This window comes from Mytilus edulis, chromosome 11 (assembly GCF_963676685.1).
Source record: "Mytilus edulis chromosome 11, xbMytEdul2.2, whole genome shotgun sequence".
In the NCBI taxonomy this organism is placed as follows: Eukaryota; Metazoa; Mollusca; class Bivalvia; order Mytilida; family Mytilidae; genus Mytilus; species Mytilus edulis.
In genome coordinates, this window is record NC_092354.1 from 5,062,758 (window position 1) to 5,082,909 (window position 20,152).

Below are 20,152 nucleotides of genomic sequence, written 5' to 3' on the forward strand. Positions count from 1 at the left end.
AGATAGCCCACCCACCATGGGTTTAGTTTTTGACTACACAGAGTGTTTACTCCTGCCCGGTGTAGCGACAACCTTAAGTTTGGGCAAGTTTCTTGAAACAGAAAGCGAACTTTTCAAGAAATTGGTAAATGAAAGTAATGTAAGCATTTTTCAAAAAAATACAGAAAGCGGATCGAACTATGTATTTTCTGGGAGGTTTGCCGATTTGACTGTTGCTAATACAATAATCGTCAACTTCATTGACGATTTAAGGACGAAAATAAACGAAGTACACACCTCCTTGCTCTTTGATAGTAACATAAGTAAGATTGGATCAGTTATTAATAATCCTGGCAGTACACATACACAGTTAATAAAAGAGGAATCCGAAACAGAAAATATGACCAGAGTTACAATCCACCCTTTAGAAGAGAACGTCCATTCAGAGAACATGGAGAGCGTCCAGATAGAGACCATGGAGAGCGTCCAAATAGAGAACACGGAGAACGTCCAGATAGAGACCATGGAGAGCGTCCAAATAGAGAACACGGAGAACGTCCAGATAGAGAACCAAGGTAGTAAGAAAAGAGAGACAAAGAATGAACTTAAAATTACACAACAAGAACATGATAAATGCAGAAAAAAAAGAAAACTGACAGATGACGTCCAAACGGAAAACACAGCATGCACAGAGAACATCGAAAAAGAAAACTCAAAGAACATCCAAAAAGAACACTCAGAAAACATCCAAAGAGAGCACACTCAGAACATCCAAATAGAAAATACAGAGAACATCCAAATAGAAAATACAGAGAACATCAAAAGAGAAAATACAGATAACATCCAAGTTGAAGTAGTAGAAGACTCTAAGAAAATCCGACGAAAGAAAAACAATTTATGGACAAAATGGAGAAAGAAACAACTTAAAATTATACTAATAGAACAAATAAGAGAGAAGAATCTAAAGAAATATGGAACGAAGAGAAAAATGTCAGATGACATGATTTTAGAAGAAATGGACTGTACAGAGACATTTTTTTGGTGCAGACTGTGTCAGGATGGGACTTTTTTTTTCAAGAACAGGCATATGTTTTATTGTCATATGGATTTGATACACAAGGAGAATTTTGAATTGTCTTATTAAATGTTGTGTATATAATTAATGATCTTTATATAGAATAACATGAGTTAGTTGACTTCAATGAGTCCAACTGGCCAGCATTCTAAAATTGACAAGCCCTTTAAATAGTTTATATAATACAAGAGGCAAGTTGAATTTGGGTTATGCCTGTCGTTTATAAAAAAAAAAACTTGTCAGAATTACCTGTTTTTATTGTTCAATTTGTGTACATTTGTATGATGTCATTTGCATGTTAATTCTTATTAAATATAAGAAATAACAAAAAACAAAGATATTAGTCAAAGTAAACCGTACATTAACCTAATATAATGGTTTACTTTTTTTTAAATTGTTATTTGGATGGAAAGTTGTCTCATTGGCACTCACACCACATCTTCCTATATCTATTTTGTAAAATTATAGTAAGGAAGTTCATTTATTAGGTCAATTTGACAAATCCTATCCGTAAAAACGTTGGAATGCTGAATGATTGTTAGGTGCATACATGTAAGCCTTGGAATTTTCATTTGACCTTGACCTCATTTTCATGGTGCATTGTTGAGGGATCTACCATTTGATTTTTATTGAGTAGGGTGGTTATGTCTAATGATGAAAATTTGTGTCCTTCATTTATTTTCTGGTTGTAATCTCTGTTCTGCCATTTTGATTTTCACTCTTTTTGGTCCTGCCTTTTTTTATATGATATTAAAAATTATGACCACAAACATTTTTATCACATGGTTGTCCTAAGATAGTTGGTTTCTGAACAATAACTTTAGTTTAATTTTAAAATAGAAATCCATGAAATTTAAACACAAGGTTTATAGCTCCAATAGAAAGGTCATGATCGATTTATGGGGTTATGGTCGTGACAGTTGGTCGTAACAGTTGGGGCCCAAATAACCATTTTTGTAGTTTCCAGACAATATGTGGTTTTGGTAGGGAATGCAAATGTGCCCTTTATATATACAATCTACTACATAAAAATCTGAATTTGTAATTCCTTGATCTGGTCCTCATGTAGAAAATTGGGATTTTGATTAACAAATATTATGTATAAATGTTGGATTTAGTTTACCAGTTGTTTTTCAAAATTTAATATTAATAAATTTTGTAAGATATATATATATACAAATAGTTTTTATACGCCTGTCAAAATTTTGATGGGACGTATTATGGTATACAAATGTCCGGTGTCCGTCTGTCTGTCCGGCATAAACATGTCGCACCGTAACTTGAAAACAACTTATCCAAATTTCATGAAACTTAATACAGTTGTTTCTTATGATTATCAAATGATTTGTATACTTTTTGGTGTAAATAAGATTAAAACTTTTTGAGTTACGGCACTTTGTAACTAAAACAGGGGTGTCTTTTTTTTCACATGTCGAACCGTATCTCAAAAACGATTCTTGATTATGGCTTAAAACTTTAAACACTTCTTAGTTATATTAATCTTAATATCTGTATACTTTTTGGTGATGATTCAAAATTTCATTGTTTGGTGTATTGAGTATTTTGTAAAAAAGGGGAGGTTTTTTTTACATGTCGCGCCATATCTCAAAAACGATTTATGATTATTGCTTAAAACTTTACACATGTCTTTCTTATATTAATCTAAAGATCTGTATACTTTTTGGTGATGATTCAAAATTTCATTTTGGAGTTCTTGAGTATTTTGTAAAAAAGGGGGAGGGTTTTTTTTACATGTTGTGCCGTATCTCAAAAACAATTTATGATTATTGCTTAAAACTTTACCCACTTCTTTGTTATATTAATCTAAAGATCTGTATACTTTTTGGTTTTCATTCAAAATTTTATTTTAGTGATATTTAGTTTTTTGTAAAAAAAAAAACAGGGTGGGGGGTTTCACATGTCCCGCTGTGTCTGAAAAAGAATATATGATTATTGCTTAAAAGTTTTCAGAAACTATTTATGATTATTGCATAAAATTTCCACACAAGACGTCGGGCGTATCATGCACTCATGGCGCAGCTGTTTATTTTTTTCTGTTTATATGAAAAGAAAGAAGTTGCCAGCATGATAAATAACCAGATGAAATGCAATCCAATAACACACAGGAAATTCAAATGGTGTAAAAAACGTGTTAATATGACAACTACCCTATTACCCCACCAGGTGCGGATCCAGAGGGGGGGGGGGGGGGGTCCGGGGGTTGGAACCCCCCTTTTTTCGGAACGATCAATGCATTTGAATGGGGACATGTAATTGAACCACCCCCTTTGTCCTGGGTGAGGAACACCCCCACCCCCGTTTGTCCTGGGTTAGGAACCCCCCTTTTTTAAAATGGCTGGGTCTGCCCCTGCCCACATTGACAATGTCATATGAAGCATGAAATATTGTGTTGTTAATGAGATAGGCACCATATGACACATAACTTATTGTAGTGTTTAATAATAATACAACCACCCAACACTAGAGTTTCAAATGACACCAAGAACACTTTAGTCAATAAAATGAGGCAGATCGCTACAGTTGTGATAATGAGACAGTAATTAAAGGATGCAGATAACTTTCGATGTTGTATTGAGACCGATACACCAATGACACACAAATATAAATGAGACAGATACACCAATGACACATAAATATAAATGTGACAGATACACCAATGACACACAAATATAAATGAGACAGATACACCAATGACACACAAATATAAATGAGACCGATACACCAATGACACACAAATATAAACGAAACAGATACACCAATGACACAAATATAAATGAGACAGATACACCAATGACACACAAATATAAACGAGACAGATACACTAATGACACACAAATATAAACGAGACAGATACACCAATGACACACAAATATAATTGAGACAGATACACCAATGACACACAAATATAAACGAGACAGATACACTAATGACACACAAATATAAACGAGACAGATACACTAATGACACACAAATATAAACGAGACAGATACACCAATGACACACAAATATAATTGAGACAGATACACCAATGACACACAAATATAAATGAGACAGATAAACCAATGACACACAAATATAAATGAGACAGATAAACCAATGACACACAAATATAAATGAGACAGATACACCATTGACACACAAATATAAACGAGACAGATACACCAATGACACACAAATATAAACGAGACAGATACACCAATGACACACAAATATAAACGAGACAGATACACCAATGACACACAAATATAAACGAGACAGATACACCAATGACACACAAATATAAACGAGACAGATACACCAATGACACACAAATATAAACGAGACAGATACACCAATGACACACAAATATAAACGAGACAGATACACCAATGACACACAAATATAAACGAGACAGATACATCAATGACACACAAATATAAACGAGACAGATACACCAATGACACACAAATATAAACGAGACAGATACACCAATGACACACAAATATAAATGAGACAGACACACCAATGACATAAATATAAATGAGACAGATACACCAATGACACACAAATATAAACAAGACAGATACACCAATGACACACAAATATAAATGAAACAGATACACCAATGACACACAAATATAAACGAGACCGATACACCAATGACACACAAATATAAACGAGACAGATACACCAATGACAAACAAATATAAACGAAACAGATACACCAATGACACACAATATAAATGAGACAGATACACCAATGACACACAAATATAAATGAGACAGATACACCAATGACACACAAATATAAATGAGACAGATACACCAATGACACACAAATATAAACGAGACAGATACACCAATGACATAAATATAAATGAGACAGATACACCAATGACACACAAATATAAACGAGACAGATACACCAATGACATAAATATAAATGAGACAGATACACCAATGACACACAATATAAATGAGACAGATACACCAATGACACACAAATATAAACGAGACAGATACACCAATGACACACAAATATAAACGAGATAGATACACCAATGACACACAAATATAATTGAGACAGATACACCAATGACACATAAATATAAATGAGACAGATACACCAATGACACACAAATATAAATGAGACAGATACACCAATGACACACAAATATAAACGAGACAGATACACCAATGACACTCAAATATAAATGAGACAGATACACCAATGACACACAAATATAAACGAGACAGATACACCAATGACACATAAATATAAATGAGACAGATACACCAATGAGACAAATATAATTGAGACAGATACACCAATGACACAAATATAAATGAGACCGATACACCAATGACACACAAATATAATTGAGACAGATAAACCAATGACACACAAATATAAACGAGACAGATAAACCAATGACACACAAATATAAATGATTCAGATACACCAATGGCACACAAATATAAATGAGACGGATACACCAATGACACACAAATATAAATGAGTCAGATACACCAATGACACACAAATATAAATGAGTCAGATACACCAATGACACACAGATAAAACTGAAAACACTAGATAGGTTAATGATTCAGCCACTTATAGACACAGAAAACACTAGATAGGTTAATGATTCAGCCACTTATAGACACAGAAAACACTAGATAGGTTAATGATTCAGCCACTTAAAGACACAGAAAACACTAGATAGGTTAATGATTCAGCCACTTAAAGACACAGAAAACACTAGATAGGTTAATGATTCAGCCACTTAAAGACAGAAAACACTAGATAGGTTAATGATTCAGCCACTTAAAGACACAGAAAATTCGAAAGGTTTTATGAAGCTCAGTAGTGATAATGACACGGAGAAAAATTCTTAGAGGTGTTTATTATACAGCCACCCAATCCCACAGGGAACAATCTAACGACTTAGAAAAAAATTATGGTGTTAATGATACGGCCTTCAAATGACCCAAAGAAAACTCAAAAAAGCTGTTAATGATACGGCCTTCCAATAACCCACAAAAACTATAAGAGGTATCAATAATACAGCCACCTAAAGACAAATTAAATAATCTTGGAATGGAAATGACACACAAAACTCTAAAGGTGTTAACGAAACAGCCACCCAATAACACACATAAAACTCTAGAGGTGTTAAGGAAACAGCCACTCAATAACACACATAAAACTCTTGAGGTGTTTATGAAACAGCCACCCAATAACACACATAAAACTCTAGAGGTGTTAACGAAACAGCCACCCAATAACACACATAAAACTCTAGAGGTGTTAACGAAACAGCCACCCAATAACACACATAAAACTCTTGAGGTGTTTATGAAACAGCCACCCAATAACACACATAAAACTCTAAGGTGTTAACGAAACAGCCACTCAATAACACACATAAAACTCTAGAGGTGTTAACGAAACAGCCACCCAATAACACACATAAAACTCTAGAGGTGTTAACGAAACAGCCACCCAATAACACACATAAAACTCTTGAGGTGTTTATGAAACAGCCACCTAATAACACACATAAAACTCTAAGGTGTTAACGAAACAGCCACCCAATAACACACATAAAACTCTAAGGTGTTAACGAAACAGCCACTCAACAACACACATAAAACTCTAGAGGTGTTAACGAAACAGCCACCCAATAACACACATAAAACTCTAGAGGTGTTAAGGAAACAGCCGCCCAATAACACACATAAAACTCTTGAGGTGTTTATGAAACAGCCACCTAATAACACACATAAAACTCTAGAGGTGTTAACGAAACAGCCACCCAATAACACACATAAAACTCTTGAGGTGTTTATGAAACAGCCACCTAATAACACACATAAAACTCTAAGGTGTTAACGAAACAGCCACCCAATAACACACATAAAACTCTTGAGGTGTTTATGAAACAGCCACCCAATAACACACATAAAACTCTAGAGGTGTTAACGAAACAGCCACCTAATAACACACATAAAACTCTAGAGGTGTTAACGAAATAGCCACCCAATAACACATAAAACTCTAGAGGTGTTAAGGAAACAGCCACTCAATAACACACATAAAACTCTAGAGATGTTAACGAAACAGCCACCCAATAACACACATAAAACTCTAGAGGTGTTAACGAAATAGCCACCCAATAACACACATAAAACTCTAGAGGTGTTAAGGAAACAGCCACTCAATAACACACATAAAACTCTAGAGATGTTAACGAAACAGCCACCCAATAACACACATAAAACTCTAGAGGTGTTAAGGAAACAGCCACTCAATAACACACATAAAACTCTAGAGATGTTAACGAAACAGCCACCCAATAACACACATAAAACTCTAGAGGTGTTAACGAAACAGCCGCCCAATAACACACATAAAACTCTAGAGGTGTTAACGAAACAGCCACCCAATAACACACATAAAACTCTAGAGGTGTTAACGAAACAGCCTTCCAATAACACACATAAAACTCTAGAGGTGTTAACGAAACAGCCACCCAATAACACACATAAAACTCTAGAGGTGTTAACGAAACAGCCACCCAATAACACACATAAAACTCAAGAGGTGTTAACGAAACAGCCTTCCAATAACACACATAAAACTCTAGAGGTGTTAACGAAACAGCCACCCAATAACACACATAAAACTCTAGAGGTGTTTATGAAACAGCCACCCAATAACACACATAAAACTCTAGAGGTGTTTATGTAACAGCCGCCCAATAACACACATAAAACTCTACAGGTGTTTATGAAACAACCTCCAAATAACACACAAGAAATTCAGTGGTGTTTATAAAACAGCCACCCAATGACACACAGGAAATTCAGTGGTGTTTATAGAAAAGTCTAGACGTGTTAATGAAACAGTAACTTAATGACACACAGAAAACTCTAGAAGGGTTAGTGAAACAGTAACTTAATGACACACAGAAAACTCTAGAAGGGTTAATGAAACAGTAACTCAATGACACACAGAAAACTCTACCTCTTAGAGCTAATTATACAGCTACATAATGACGCACAGAACAATCTAAAGGTGTTATTATACGGCCATCCAATAACACCAATAACCCGCAGAAAACTACAGGTGTTAATTATACGGCCACTCAATTACGCACAAAACATCTCTTAAAGGTATTAAGAATACAGCCACAAAAATACAAACAAAATAATCTTTCAAAGTAAATGACATAAAAAAAATCGAGTGGTTGGAGTGAAACAACTCTAAATATGTTAAGGATACAGCTCCCCAATGACACACAGAAAACTCTATGAAGGTCACTCAAGTTTATGAAACAGCCCTCCAATGACACACGTTAAATTTCGTATGGTTTAAATGATATATATATATATATCTTTATTTCCTCCAATAATCCTCTAAATGTGTTGATGAGAAGTCCACAAATGACACAAAAACATTCTAAAGTTGTTGATGATACAGCTACCCAACTACAGACAAAACTCTAAAGGTGTTAGTATAATAGCACAGCCGCAAACTCTAAAGTTGTCAAGGATTTTTTGGCATGAGTATGTGTTAACATTTCTCTCATTGTTGAAGGCCATACGTTTATGTCTTTTAGTCACTGTTGGAGAGTTGCCTCATCGGCAATTAAACCACATCTTAGTATTACATTAAAATATTTTAATCTATTCTATGAAATTAAACAGACCTTGAAAAATTTAATTGCACGTATTCGCTATCTTTTTATATCTTTATTTTTATGTGTTCTCTTAACAGTTAAATATAATAACATTATTAAGCTTAGCGATGCCGGTATGTTCACAGGAGGGGATCCAGCCATTTTCAAAAGGGGGAACCAACCAAATGTCCATATTCAAATCCATTGATCGTCCAAAAAAAAGTTTTCCAACCCCCGGAACCACATCCTGGATCAGACTGCAATTAACGGGATCAGTTATAGTTTTGCCCGGTTGAACGAAGTCTTATACTACTAGCCTTATATATAGTGCAGAATCGAAAGGACAACTGGACTAGTTTAATTAACTTACAACAAACCGGCGAGAATTTTCCATTTCTATTTTTTACTGACAAATCCCACATCAAATTTATTAGTTTTGGATCAATACTATCATTAATCATAGACAATTAATAGGGAGAATATGATTGCCCTACACCTAAAAGTTACTGAGTAACTATAAAATATATTTTATAAATATGGCAATTAAGAGTCCCTAGTCCAGCCTTGGCCTAAGTGACTTTTGTTGTTGTTGTTGTCAGTGACAAAAAAAAAAGTCACTGAGGCCAGGGCCGGATTACAATTTCTAATGCCTGTTTCAAAAAAGACCCTAAGCTTTCTACTTCTTTGTAGTCCAAATAATTATGACGTCTGGCAAGGCTATTTTAATTTTTTTTCTGGGACGCCCTCCTCAACAAATGATCACAAATTAAAATATTATAGCCTTGCCAGACGTCATAATCATTTGGACGACTCCTTTTGAGGTTGATGGGCAAAGAAGGTAGACTATCTATTTTTTTTCATTTTCTTGTCTGGACATAACATCTGGCATAAATAATGGTGTATGTTTAACTATATAAAAGACCATAAAACTACAAAGAAGAGATTATGTGAAAAACGTATCAGAAAAGTGGCTTATAAATATGACCAAACATGGGACAACTGCATGCAGTGTCTGCCTAGCATCTACATAATTTACGACACTGGGAAGGCAACCCCACCGCTATATTAATGCATTTCCCAGGGAAATTTGACGTCACAAAGTAAATAAATATATCTACGTCACATATTTATATATATGACAGGTCACCAGTTCATTTGATAGTAGCTTTAATGTTTCAAATATTCTAAAATTTTAAAGTTAAATAGAAATGGACTTTTGTCTACCTATTGCTATATATTTAATTACTTTAAAGACCGACAATGATTTCATTTTATGCTTGGTGGAGCCACGCCTTCTTATCGCATGACAAACTTAGTTTACATTTCTATTTTTAGAACAAGGAACTTCCTAATCACAGAATTTGCGTCGGCGCAGTCAGAAAATAATGTCTCATTTCCGGGACTTGATCAACAAATTGAAAATGAATTGAATTTCCATAATACAGCAAATTTTGAGATTCGTATAGTGTCTTTCAACGTCAGAACATATTTATTCACTCAGGGAGTTTGAAAATGAAAAGCACCTGGATTTATATCCTATTCCAAAGCTTGGTTTCCGTATATCAAACAGGTAAACAATCATCATTCGATGTCACGATAAATTTTTGTCGAGTTATTTTGACGAGTCATTTAAATTTGTGTACACACTTATGTAACTTTATCAAATGAGGAAGTTGTAACGGTGAAATCAATTTTATTATTCTTGAATATTATAATTAAATCTAATTTAATACTTTGTTATGATACTTTTAAAGGTTTATCATAACAAATGGACAAAAATGGCTGTGTTTACGCAATTTAAACATCTGAGTACTTTAAGGTTTACTTATGACTCTATGTAAATATCAATTTTACTACTCCCCCTACTGCCCAATCACCCTTAAACAACTCGCACAATTTGCCAGATCTACCTTATATTAAAAAGAAGTAAATTCTTACTGTCAGAGTATTTATCGTTCACACGGTTGTAGATCTGGAGATATAAATCATAAGCCTAACTAGTTGAGTTAACTGAAGGACGATCTTCTTTGGCTAAATCAGTTATGCACTGTGTTTAGATCCCCAGATTGAGGGTTCCAATCCGGCTGGTGTTGTACCATCCATGGATTTTCACAACAATGGTGCTGTGAGGCTTTACTACTGGTACAAACTGTAACAAACAGTGTATACAATATTGCCTGACAGTTTGATTTAAGATATATGGTCATGAGGTTTGAAAAGGTAATAGAATGACTGTTACATGTCTACATCACTACATGACATGTAAGGAACTGGCCAGAGGGTTTCCGAATGAAAGACTCAGGGTTGTACATTACTGCCCTGTGAGTTGCTCAGATGGAGGGTATTAGCCCCAAAAAAGAAAAGTGGGAAGAGTGTTGTAGACCTTGAGATATCTAGGTAATCCAACTAGTTGAATAAGGGAAGATTTCATTTCAATTTTGGCTCAATTAATTACTAGTAAGAGCACTGCTTTTAGATCCCATGATTGAGGGTTTGAATCCCCATGGATTTTCACAACAATCAACCTACATTTGTACCAACCAAGAAGGAGTAAATTCCTACTGAAACTCAACTGTTAGAGTATTTATGTTCATGCTTACTTCTTTCTGCTTTATTTGTTTGCTTCACTACCAAATGTAAAGAAGTACATGTTAATTGTTTATTCCTTTTCATAAGTCATGTACATGATCATGATGATGTAAGTGGGGCAAGTTGGTCAGGGTCAATATTGCAAAGGTATGAGTTTTCATTTATTCCATATTCATATTCCAGAGTTGTTTCATACATTGTACATGTATGTGTAATGGTGATTACCAAAAAAAAACTTGTACATGTAGTGAATTTATAATTTGGGAAATTGGAGTACTCTTTATAACCTGAGGTTACATGTACATCAGTTTGTAAAGCCATGGCTGGTATATAAACCAATCTTGAAAGGTTACAAATTGGTGCCGTATAAACATGATAAGAACTATCCATGGGAGGCTAATCCCTATATGAAGATAACTTAAGCATGTCCAGTATTAATTAGTATAATGGTAGCATATTGACTAAAATTGTAATTAAATAATGAAAAGTCCGCTCTTAAACATAATAGAAGAGCTAGATCGCAGACCTCAGACATGTGTCAGACATGCACTAAATTGACCCCCGAAACCTTCACATACAATGTCCTTTGGTGAATAGTTGTCTTATTGGCCAACATACAAATGACATTTACATGTACCTGTACCAATATTTTCTTATATTTGTTGTCTGGTTTGGCACAATGCAATTATTAGGAATATTACATTTCCTGATGGAATCATGGTAAAATTGTTAATAGTGATGGTGGTTAATATATATGAAGAAAACTGATAACAAAAGTCAAACACCTTGACTAAAATTAATTTGTCTCGTTTAATTTTCATAAAATTTTGACAAAATATTTATTTTGACCCTTTGACAAAAAGAATTTCAAAAAACTTGGAACCACACACTTTCTCCAAAATATTTCATTGATACATGTATATAGCAGTTTGACAAGCTTTATATTCCCTTATTCCTTAACCATATATATGTTAACAATACATAGTGATAAAAATGTTTTGCTAATTTTACAGAGTTATCTCCCTGTAGTGTTAGGTAACACCTTAAACATGTTAAATACAAATCAAATAATTCCAAGTTTATGTGACAAAGTTATTATTGTGAAAACTTATGCAACAAAGTTCATTAAGGGACGACATCAAAAGTTCAATGTAGGATAAAAAACTTAATTCACATACATGTAGTTTTTTCACTGACCCCCCACCCCCTCTTAACTTAATTTGGGAAAAATTGATTTACCAATAGGGATATATATGTAAAAATCGATTTTAGATATATATACAAAACTTGCAGAATTTCAACCCACCCCACCCCCATACTATTTGATTTAAGTTTTTTATCCTACATTGATCTTTTGATGTCGTCCCTAAGTTTATGGTTAAAAACAAAAGTTGTTAGACCCTTTTAACTTTTCTTTTGCTACATGTGCATGCACGTTTAAATGTACAAAATTTGTCATGGACCATGGTGTTCAAAAGTCAGGAAATCATTAATTTAATTATATAGCCTTCAACTGTTTAGAAATAATTAATTTGTATTTCTTTTCTATATCTTCTGTTTACATCAACATTTATTAGTGTGATGTTGTTTGACTAACTACCAACCTTAGACACCTGTTTAAAACACTTTACCCTAGGGTGGTGCTCCACTATTAATGAGGGGAAATACAAACACCTGTTAACACTTTACCCTAGGGTGGTGCTCCACTATTAACACTTTACCCTAGGGTGGTGCTCCACTATTAACACTTGACCCTAGGGTGGTGCTCCACTATTAATGAGGGGAAATACATCAAATTTAACCAAAGTGAACTGCTAGTCATTGGTTATGCCCAAATAATATAGTCGACTATAATTTTATTTTTATCTGTTAGTGTAGATATCAAATGGAAAATATCTTGATTTATAACTGAAACTTGAACACAATGCTTATACAGTGATCTGGAAGGATTTTTTCTCTATGGGCCCAGGGCCCCTCAAAAATAAATTCAACGGGCCATTTAAAAAAAATATGGGCCATGTTGTCAAATGAGTGGGCCATTTGCATGATTTGAATTGACTACAGTGAAAAAAAATTAATTGTGTATATTTCGCCAAAGAGGTGGTGGTACATTTTTTGTACTTACCATACTGTTTCTAAATAATATCATGTATATTGTTGCTGTGATTTTGTAATTTCAATTTCAAAGAATATAAAATAAGTTCTTCCAAACCAGACAATATTTAAGATATAAACCTTTATTTACAATGTTTAAACTGGTACTTGTTCATGTTCATGGTTTTTTTTTTACATTAAATTTGGGTCTTCGTCGATACCATACTTTTTCAACGTTCCGTATTAGAGGACGTTTCTGGCATATCCTCTGCACTTCTTGTATTATTATTACTTCATCACAATGACAACAATAACAGTAGAGAGTATCATTAAATGATAGAACAAAACAACAATTCGTTGAAGGCATGTTTACAAAATGTCAAAACGAGCCAAAGACCAAAAAGTGACAAAGACAGTTAATTATATATATATATATATATATAAGCGCCTTTTTATAGAGACAAAAAATATATTCATAAAAAAGCTTTAAATAGGATTTTTTAATCGAAATAATAGCAAGCTAAACTAATTTAAAAGATTATAATTAGAGATAAATCTCGTCTGTGCTAGCCAAATTTCACAAATTTAAAGTTGTTAACAGTTTATGAAAAATCATACCATGAATGATGGTTAATTACGTTTTTTGGGTAATCAGTTGTACCGCATGGTTCTAATATTACCATAAGAAAACACCCAAGACGTCCCAAAAATATATAGGTGCTCCTATCATTGGAGGAACATTACACAGTTGTGTACACACACATGGCGGCTCGGAATATGATCGTTAATCTATTTTGATGATATTTAAACATTTCGAAACGAAGTGAAAAATATCGTGCGCCACGTGGGCGCTTACATAAGTCACTCTATGCGCCATTTCTAGTCGATATACGCTATAGGCGCAGGGCGCACGTCCTTCCTGATCACTGCTTATATCTACCACAAAACACAGATTAAGTTCAAATTTTGGTGTTGTAACTTTTATCATTCTCGAGTTATGCCCCTACATTTTGTAAATAAAGTTACATGCAAGTGAGGACATCATCTGTGTCTCTTTGACACATTCTCCATTTATTTATCTTTTAAATCATGTAAATTGGATTGTTGAACTGGAACAAACTGTAGTCATGACTATGCGGTATGGGCTTTGCTCATTGTTGAAGGCCGTATGGTGACCTATAGTTGTTAATGTCTGTGTCAATTTGGTCTTTTGTTGATAGTTGTCTCATTGGCAATCATACCACGTACATCTTCTATTTTATATCATCACATAAAATCCATATATTTCAATTTAAACAATTTTGGAAATAACTTGGATTGTACAGTTGAATGAAGGTTTATATTTTACAAGCAAAACTAATAAAGGATTTACATTTGTACGTATGATAAACATGATAAAGGGAGGGATCTAACTCTCTCTCCCTACACTGATACATTACATACATGTACATGTAAACATGTGTACTTGCATGACTCTACGACGTATGATTTAAAGTAACTTTCAATGAAGACAATATATTTAACCAATTACTTTGTATTAAACAAATTCACTTGTTTAATCAGGAAGTTGAAAAAGAAATTTAGGTGTGACCCTCTAGACCTTATTGTCGTGAACAGATTTATGAAAGAGTGACGTTTAATGCCATATTTATATTTTTAAAAAATAGAAATTTTATCTTAGATATGTTTAAGTCTGTTGTAAATATATAGTAAACATCATTTAAAGTATCTTATAACAATATATCGATTTTAAAGTCTAGGATATGTATAAGATACCTCCTAAAAGGGCGTTGGCTGGTTTGAGTGTTTCTACGTGTAATTAATTCACTATTATAATATCCTCACGGTATTATCCCAGATTACATTATTTTGGGAAAGGGGTGGTTCATGGTTAAGCATGATAATCATGATAATGTAGGATATATATATCATTGTATATACAATAACAAATAACACTCAATTATGTATCAAACTGTTAAACATGTTAAATGACATCACAAAAGATAATCCTATATTTGCACATCTGTTTCATACTAAAAAACCTACATGAACTAAAAAGTCTTTCTTAATCCTTTAAAATATAAACCAAATGAAAAAAATGAAGAAAAAGCGGTTCCTATTAGCAGTATGAAAAATAATTTCTTTATGCGATATGGGTTTTCAATTGCTCATTGTTGAAGGCCGTACAGTGATCTAGATCTATAGTTGATAACTTCTATTTTTGTTTGTTTATATCTATACATTTAAACGTTTTGGGATTTGAGTGTCACTGATGAGTCTTTTGTAGACGAAACGCGCGTCTGGCGTATATACTAAATTTAGTCCTGGTATCTATGATGAGTTTATTTATTTAGATGTATGTCAGTTTCATTTTTATACGACCGCAAAAATTTTAATTTTTCGTCGTATATTGTTTGTTATTGTTTTTATTTGTCATTGGTCATTGTTAGTATCTAGTTTTTATATGACAATGAGCAATGATGAGGTATTGTCAAATTATATTAATATAGGATATAACGGTATACATCATGGTATAAACAATTGTACATTGAGGATTGCTTTATAGGATGTTTTATATATAGACTGTTTATTTTCCCTTTTGAATGGTTTTACACTAGTCATATTTAGACCCCTTTATATGTTGCTGTTCAGTTAAGCTAAGGCTCTGTGTTGAAGACGGTACTTTAACCTATAATGGTTTTACTTTTACAAATTATGACTTGGATGGAAAGTTGTATCATTGGAACTCATACCACATCTTCTTATATCTTTATACATTGAGGATTGCTTTATAATTAAATCTTGAAGTCTTGTATTTAAAAAGTTAATGAAAACAAAGTGATTGACTACATGTACATGTATGATTCAGTTCATATACATACATGAAATAGCTACAAATGTATAGGTAATCGATAGGGAAAAACATGTTATTACAACCATGACAAATGTATATATATTTGTCTATACATGTAGCTAGAGGTATAGGGGGAGGGTTGAGATCTCATAAACATGTTTAACCCCGCCGCAATTTTGCGCCTGTCCCAAGTCAGGAGCCTCTGGCCTTTGTTAGTCTTGTATGATTTTAATTTTTAGTTTCTTGTGTATAATTCGGAGTTTAGTATGACGTCCATTATCACTGTACTATTATGCATATTTTAGGGGCCAGCTGAAGGACACCTACGGGTGCGGGAATTCTCGCTACATTGAAGACCCATTGGTTGCCTTCGGCTGTTGTTTGCTCTATGGTCGGGTGGTTGTCGCTTTGACATATTCGCCATTTCCTTTCTCAATTTTATGTATGTCATGTATGTATACATGTACATGTACACATGCATGACATGTATGTTTGTTGGAAAATTGTCTCATCTTTTTACATGTTTTAATTGAATTAAAGAAGGAGAATTTAATTGGAGAAACTTTTCCATTAATCTTTTAGTCAGTGGTCCTATTTGTGCACTCTGACTTCTTCCAACAATAAAAATATCCACCACAATAGTCAGTAGTGTTGAAAGTGGCCTTAACATATTTGTTAAATGACTGACTAGCCTTAAGGATGTTCGCTACTCTGTTAAAAAATAACAAGCTTTTTAAAAGACTATTATGAATTGATAGTATATTAATAAAGAAACCCAAAAAGTAGAAAAAAATGGAGGGGCCGTGTGCTAATTTTCGAGATATAAGCCATTTAAAAATTTGGCGGGAAATAATTCTCTCTAGATTTTTCATATATTTAACATTGGCACCTTATTTGTTTCAAAAACTACGAAAAAATAACAAGAATTTTATAAAATTTTGAAATATGGCTTTTTAAACTTTATGTAATAAAATTATGAAAAGAAAAGTAGGGGTTAGTGGGCAAATTTTTTTTAATGACAATACATGGATAAAACCAGAGGATTTCGAAAATCTGTCAAAAAATCAAAAAATGGAGGAGCAAACATCCTTAACTTAGAATAACCCCAGCATATGACCTGCGTCAGATAAAAATTGACCTTATGCAAGTGCATGTACACATATACATATCTAAGACTTTGATCAATTTTGGAATAACTAAGATATAAAAGCTGCATTTTGGTCCGTTTAAAAGGTTTGTCTTCTTATGAAAACCTACTTTTGGAACAATTACAGACTTTCCGTAGAAATTATTTCAACCCAAAATAGGTAAACAGAGGTATTGATTTTCGTTTGCATAAGGTCGATTTCTATCCGACGCAGCTCATATGTTAACATGAAAGAAATTATAAATAAGTTAAATGACTGACATTTTACATGTATGAATGGACTGATGCCTTTTAAATGACAAAGAATAAACCACACACATTTTCTTTAACATAGTTTATATTCTTTCTTAATGAACCTGAAAACAAAATGTTTATCATTTGATCTCAGCTGCAGTGTAGAATTTTAAGCAAAAAGATATTAGAAATATTTTTTTCCAATATGAAATTAACTAAAATCATTTGAAAATTTGCCCACAAACCCCTGTTTACAAGATATTTTTGAAGTGGCTTCATGCCACTGGCGTTTGAAAACGTTGCCTTTCTTTCACCTAAATTTGACATGTACATGAATACATGACCTTTACTTCTTGAAATAATACTCATGTGAAATAATACTCTGTTTGCTTTAACCCTACCTACCCAGAAAATAGCTCCCTACTCAAAATATTTTATTGTTCATGATAGGCATGAATACTAAAAAAAGTACTCACACTTCAATTTATCTTTGCCTTAAAAAGAAGAAGACAATGTAATGTCTGTATAGCTACCTACCTACCCACTGTGTCTACTTTTTTCTAATTTTTAGGTAAACCAAAATATTGTAATTTAAATTGTGGCACAAGAAGAACATTACCTCTTGAAATAATTGCACCAAATGTCTCAAAAAAAGTTTGCCATTCTTTGTGACTTTGACCCAAGTTTGACCTACATCAATACACATTAACACAGTTACTTCTAGAAATAATCCCACCAAGGTTGAATATTGTACCTCATTTACATTTTCTCAGGTAATTGTCAGGTGTTAACAAACTAATGAATTGACAGACTGACAATACACCAGGATATTGACTCAGTCTGATTATATACACATGATACATGTATACTAATGTACCTGAATTACAGGTGAAATGTGAACTGGTGTGCTTACCCATATACATGTACATGTAGCAATATAGATAATAGAATATATTACATGTAGTTGAGCTCTGACAGATCTTCATGTAAAATGCATGAGGGGGTGGGGGAGGGGGGTCCTTAATTTTTGTGTTCTTTAAATTTTCAACCCTTATCTCCATTCTTTATATTTTTGGTCCATTCGAATTCACTAGTCTCTATTTTATATTTATTTTTTGTTCAAGTTATATATATATATATATAATTCTTCACATATTTTTTTGCCATTTATTCCCTTATCTGCAAACCCCACCCAACAATGTCCAGACTCCCATGTATTCTGCAGTTCAGTTTAAACCTTATATCATGTATACTAATAATACATGTACAATTGCCTAGACCAGAAAATTTGTCACTGTACATGCTGTACTACTGATAGATTTTATAAATAAAAAAAATATTATATAAATCAGTTATCTTATCTTTCATGATAATTTGATAATACTATTATTTTATATGTACATTGAAAAGAAGAATAATTTTCATAATCTTGAACTTTGTTAATATTATAGATATGATTATACATGCACAGTTTTGGCTATTCTTTTTTACAGTTTTTGAAACTCTTTTTTTACAGTTTTTCTCTGAATGAATATTTTGGGGTTTAAGCAAACCATTCTTGAGGCCAAAAGTATCAACCTCAAAAGCAGCTTTGGTACCCCAAAAATTGTTTCAAAATTTTTATAAAGATTTTTTCCTGCTCTTAAAAATTGTACATAGTTTCTTGTTTAAAACTTAAAACTTTTGTTGCTGGCGAATTAAAAAATCCATTTCTACATGTAGGCAACATAAAATAAAGAGTTTTTTCAAGGGTGGCCTAATTAAAATTCATTTAAGAATCTTAAGTGCTTCCAAAAGTAAACTTCAAACAAAAAAATTGTTTTGCAGTACATGTATAACAATGTATAAATATTAATTAAAAGAAATGTCAATGAGGGCACAACCTTTCTAAAAAAAAATATTTAACTTCCCTTCAATTTGGCTTTGAATTGCAAATTAAACCATGTTAATTAGAGATCCTATGAACAGTTCCGATTTGACTTTGCTTTGAGTTAAAAATCAAAAAAGGAAAAAACAAGACCTAATTGTTGTGCTTTGATTTAGAAATTAAAAAAGGAAAATAAGAGATCTAATAAAGACTTTCATTTGAGTTAGAAATCAAAATAGGAAAATAAGACCCCTTACGAAACACACAAATGTGTAGAGTTAAAAATCAACAAAGAAAATTTCCAAGTACTAAGGACTTACAAAGGTGTAGATGTAAAACATATTTTATATATGTACCTTTTTATATCTTTAGCTGGAAGGAAAAACATCTTTATCATAACTATTATCAACTATTATAACTTTGTATGCATTTATCTAATGTATCTTGGGGCACTTAAGTCTAACACTACAATTGACTTTCATGTCCGACATATCTTTTAATTTTGAACTATTTCACCTAAAGATAATTGAAAACAATTTTATCATGTAAAATTATGTAAAATTGTTTATAGTCATGAAGAATGTTGCATGAATAAGTCAAGTATTTCGATGTTTATAATGTTTGA

At 32.9% G+C, this 20,152-nt stretch overlaps 2 protein-coding genes across 6 annotated transcripts in view; both read left to right on the forward strand.

Moving 5' to 3' along the window:
- The first annotated feature begins 7,304 nt into the window (after positions 1-7,304).
- On the forward strand, positions 7,305-7,811 carry LOC139495391 (110 kDa antigen-like). The gene has a single exon (XM_071283697.1). The coding sequence runs from the start codon at positions 7,305-7,307 to the stop codon at positions 7,809-7,811; it is 507 nt and encodes a 168-aa protein (XP_071139798.1).
- Positions 7,812-9,875: 2,064 nt separating this feature from the next.
- Positions 9,876-20,152, forward strand: part of LOC139493916 (disintegrin and metalloproteinase domain-containing protein 10-like) — a 60,194-nt gene continuing 49,917 nt past the window's right edge. For 4 of the 5 annotated variants that reach the window (XM_071282076.1, XM_071282077.1, XM_071282079.1 and 1 more), the window contains exon 1: positions 10,097-10,312. In XM_071282076.1, the coding sequence (XP_071138177.1) occupies positions 10,255-10,312 (58 nt within the window). In that variant the 5' untranslated portion in view covers positions 10,097-10,254. Of the gene's footprint in view, positions 10,313-20,152 lie in introns of all 5 variants that reach the window. The other variant, XM_071282075.1, reaches the window with a different exon arrangement.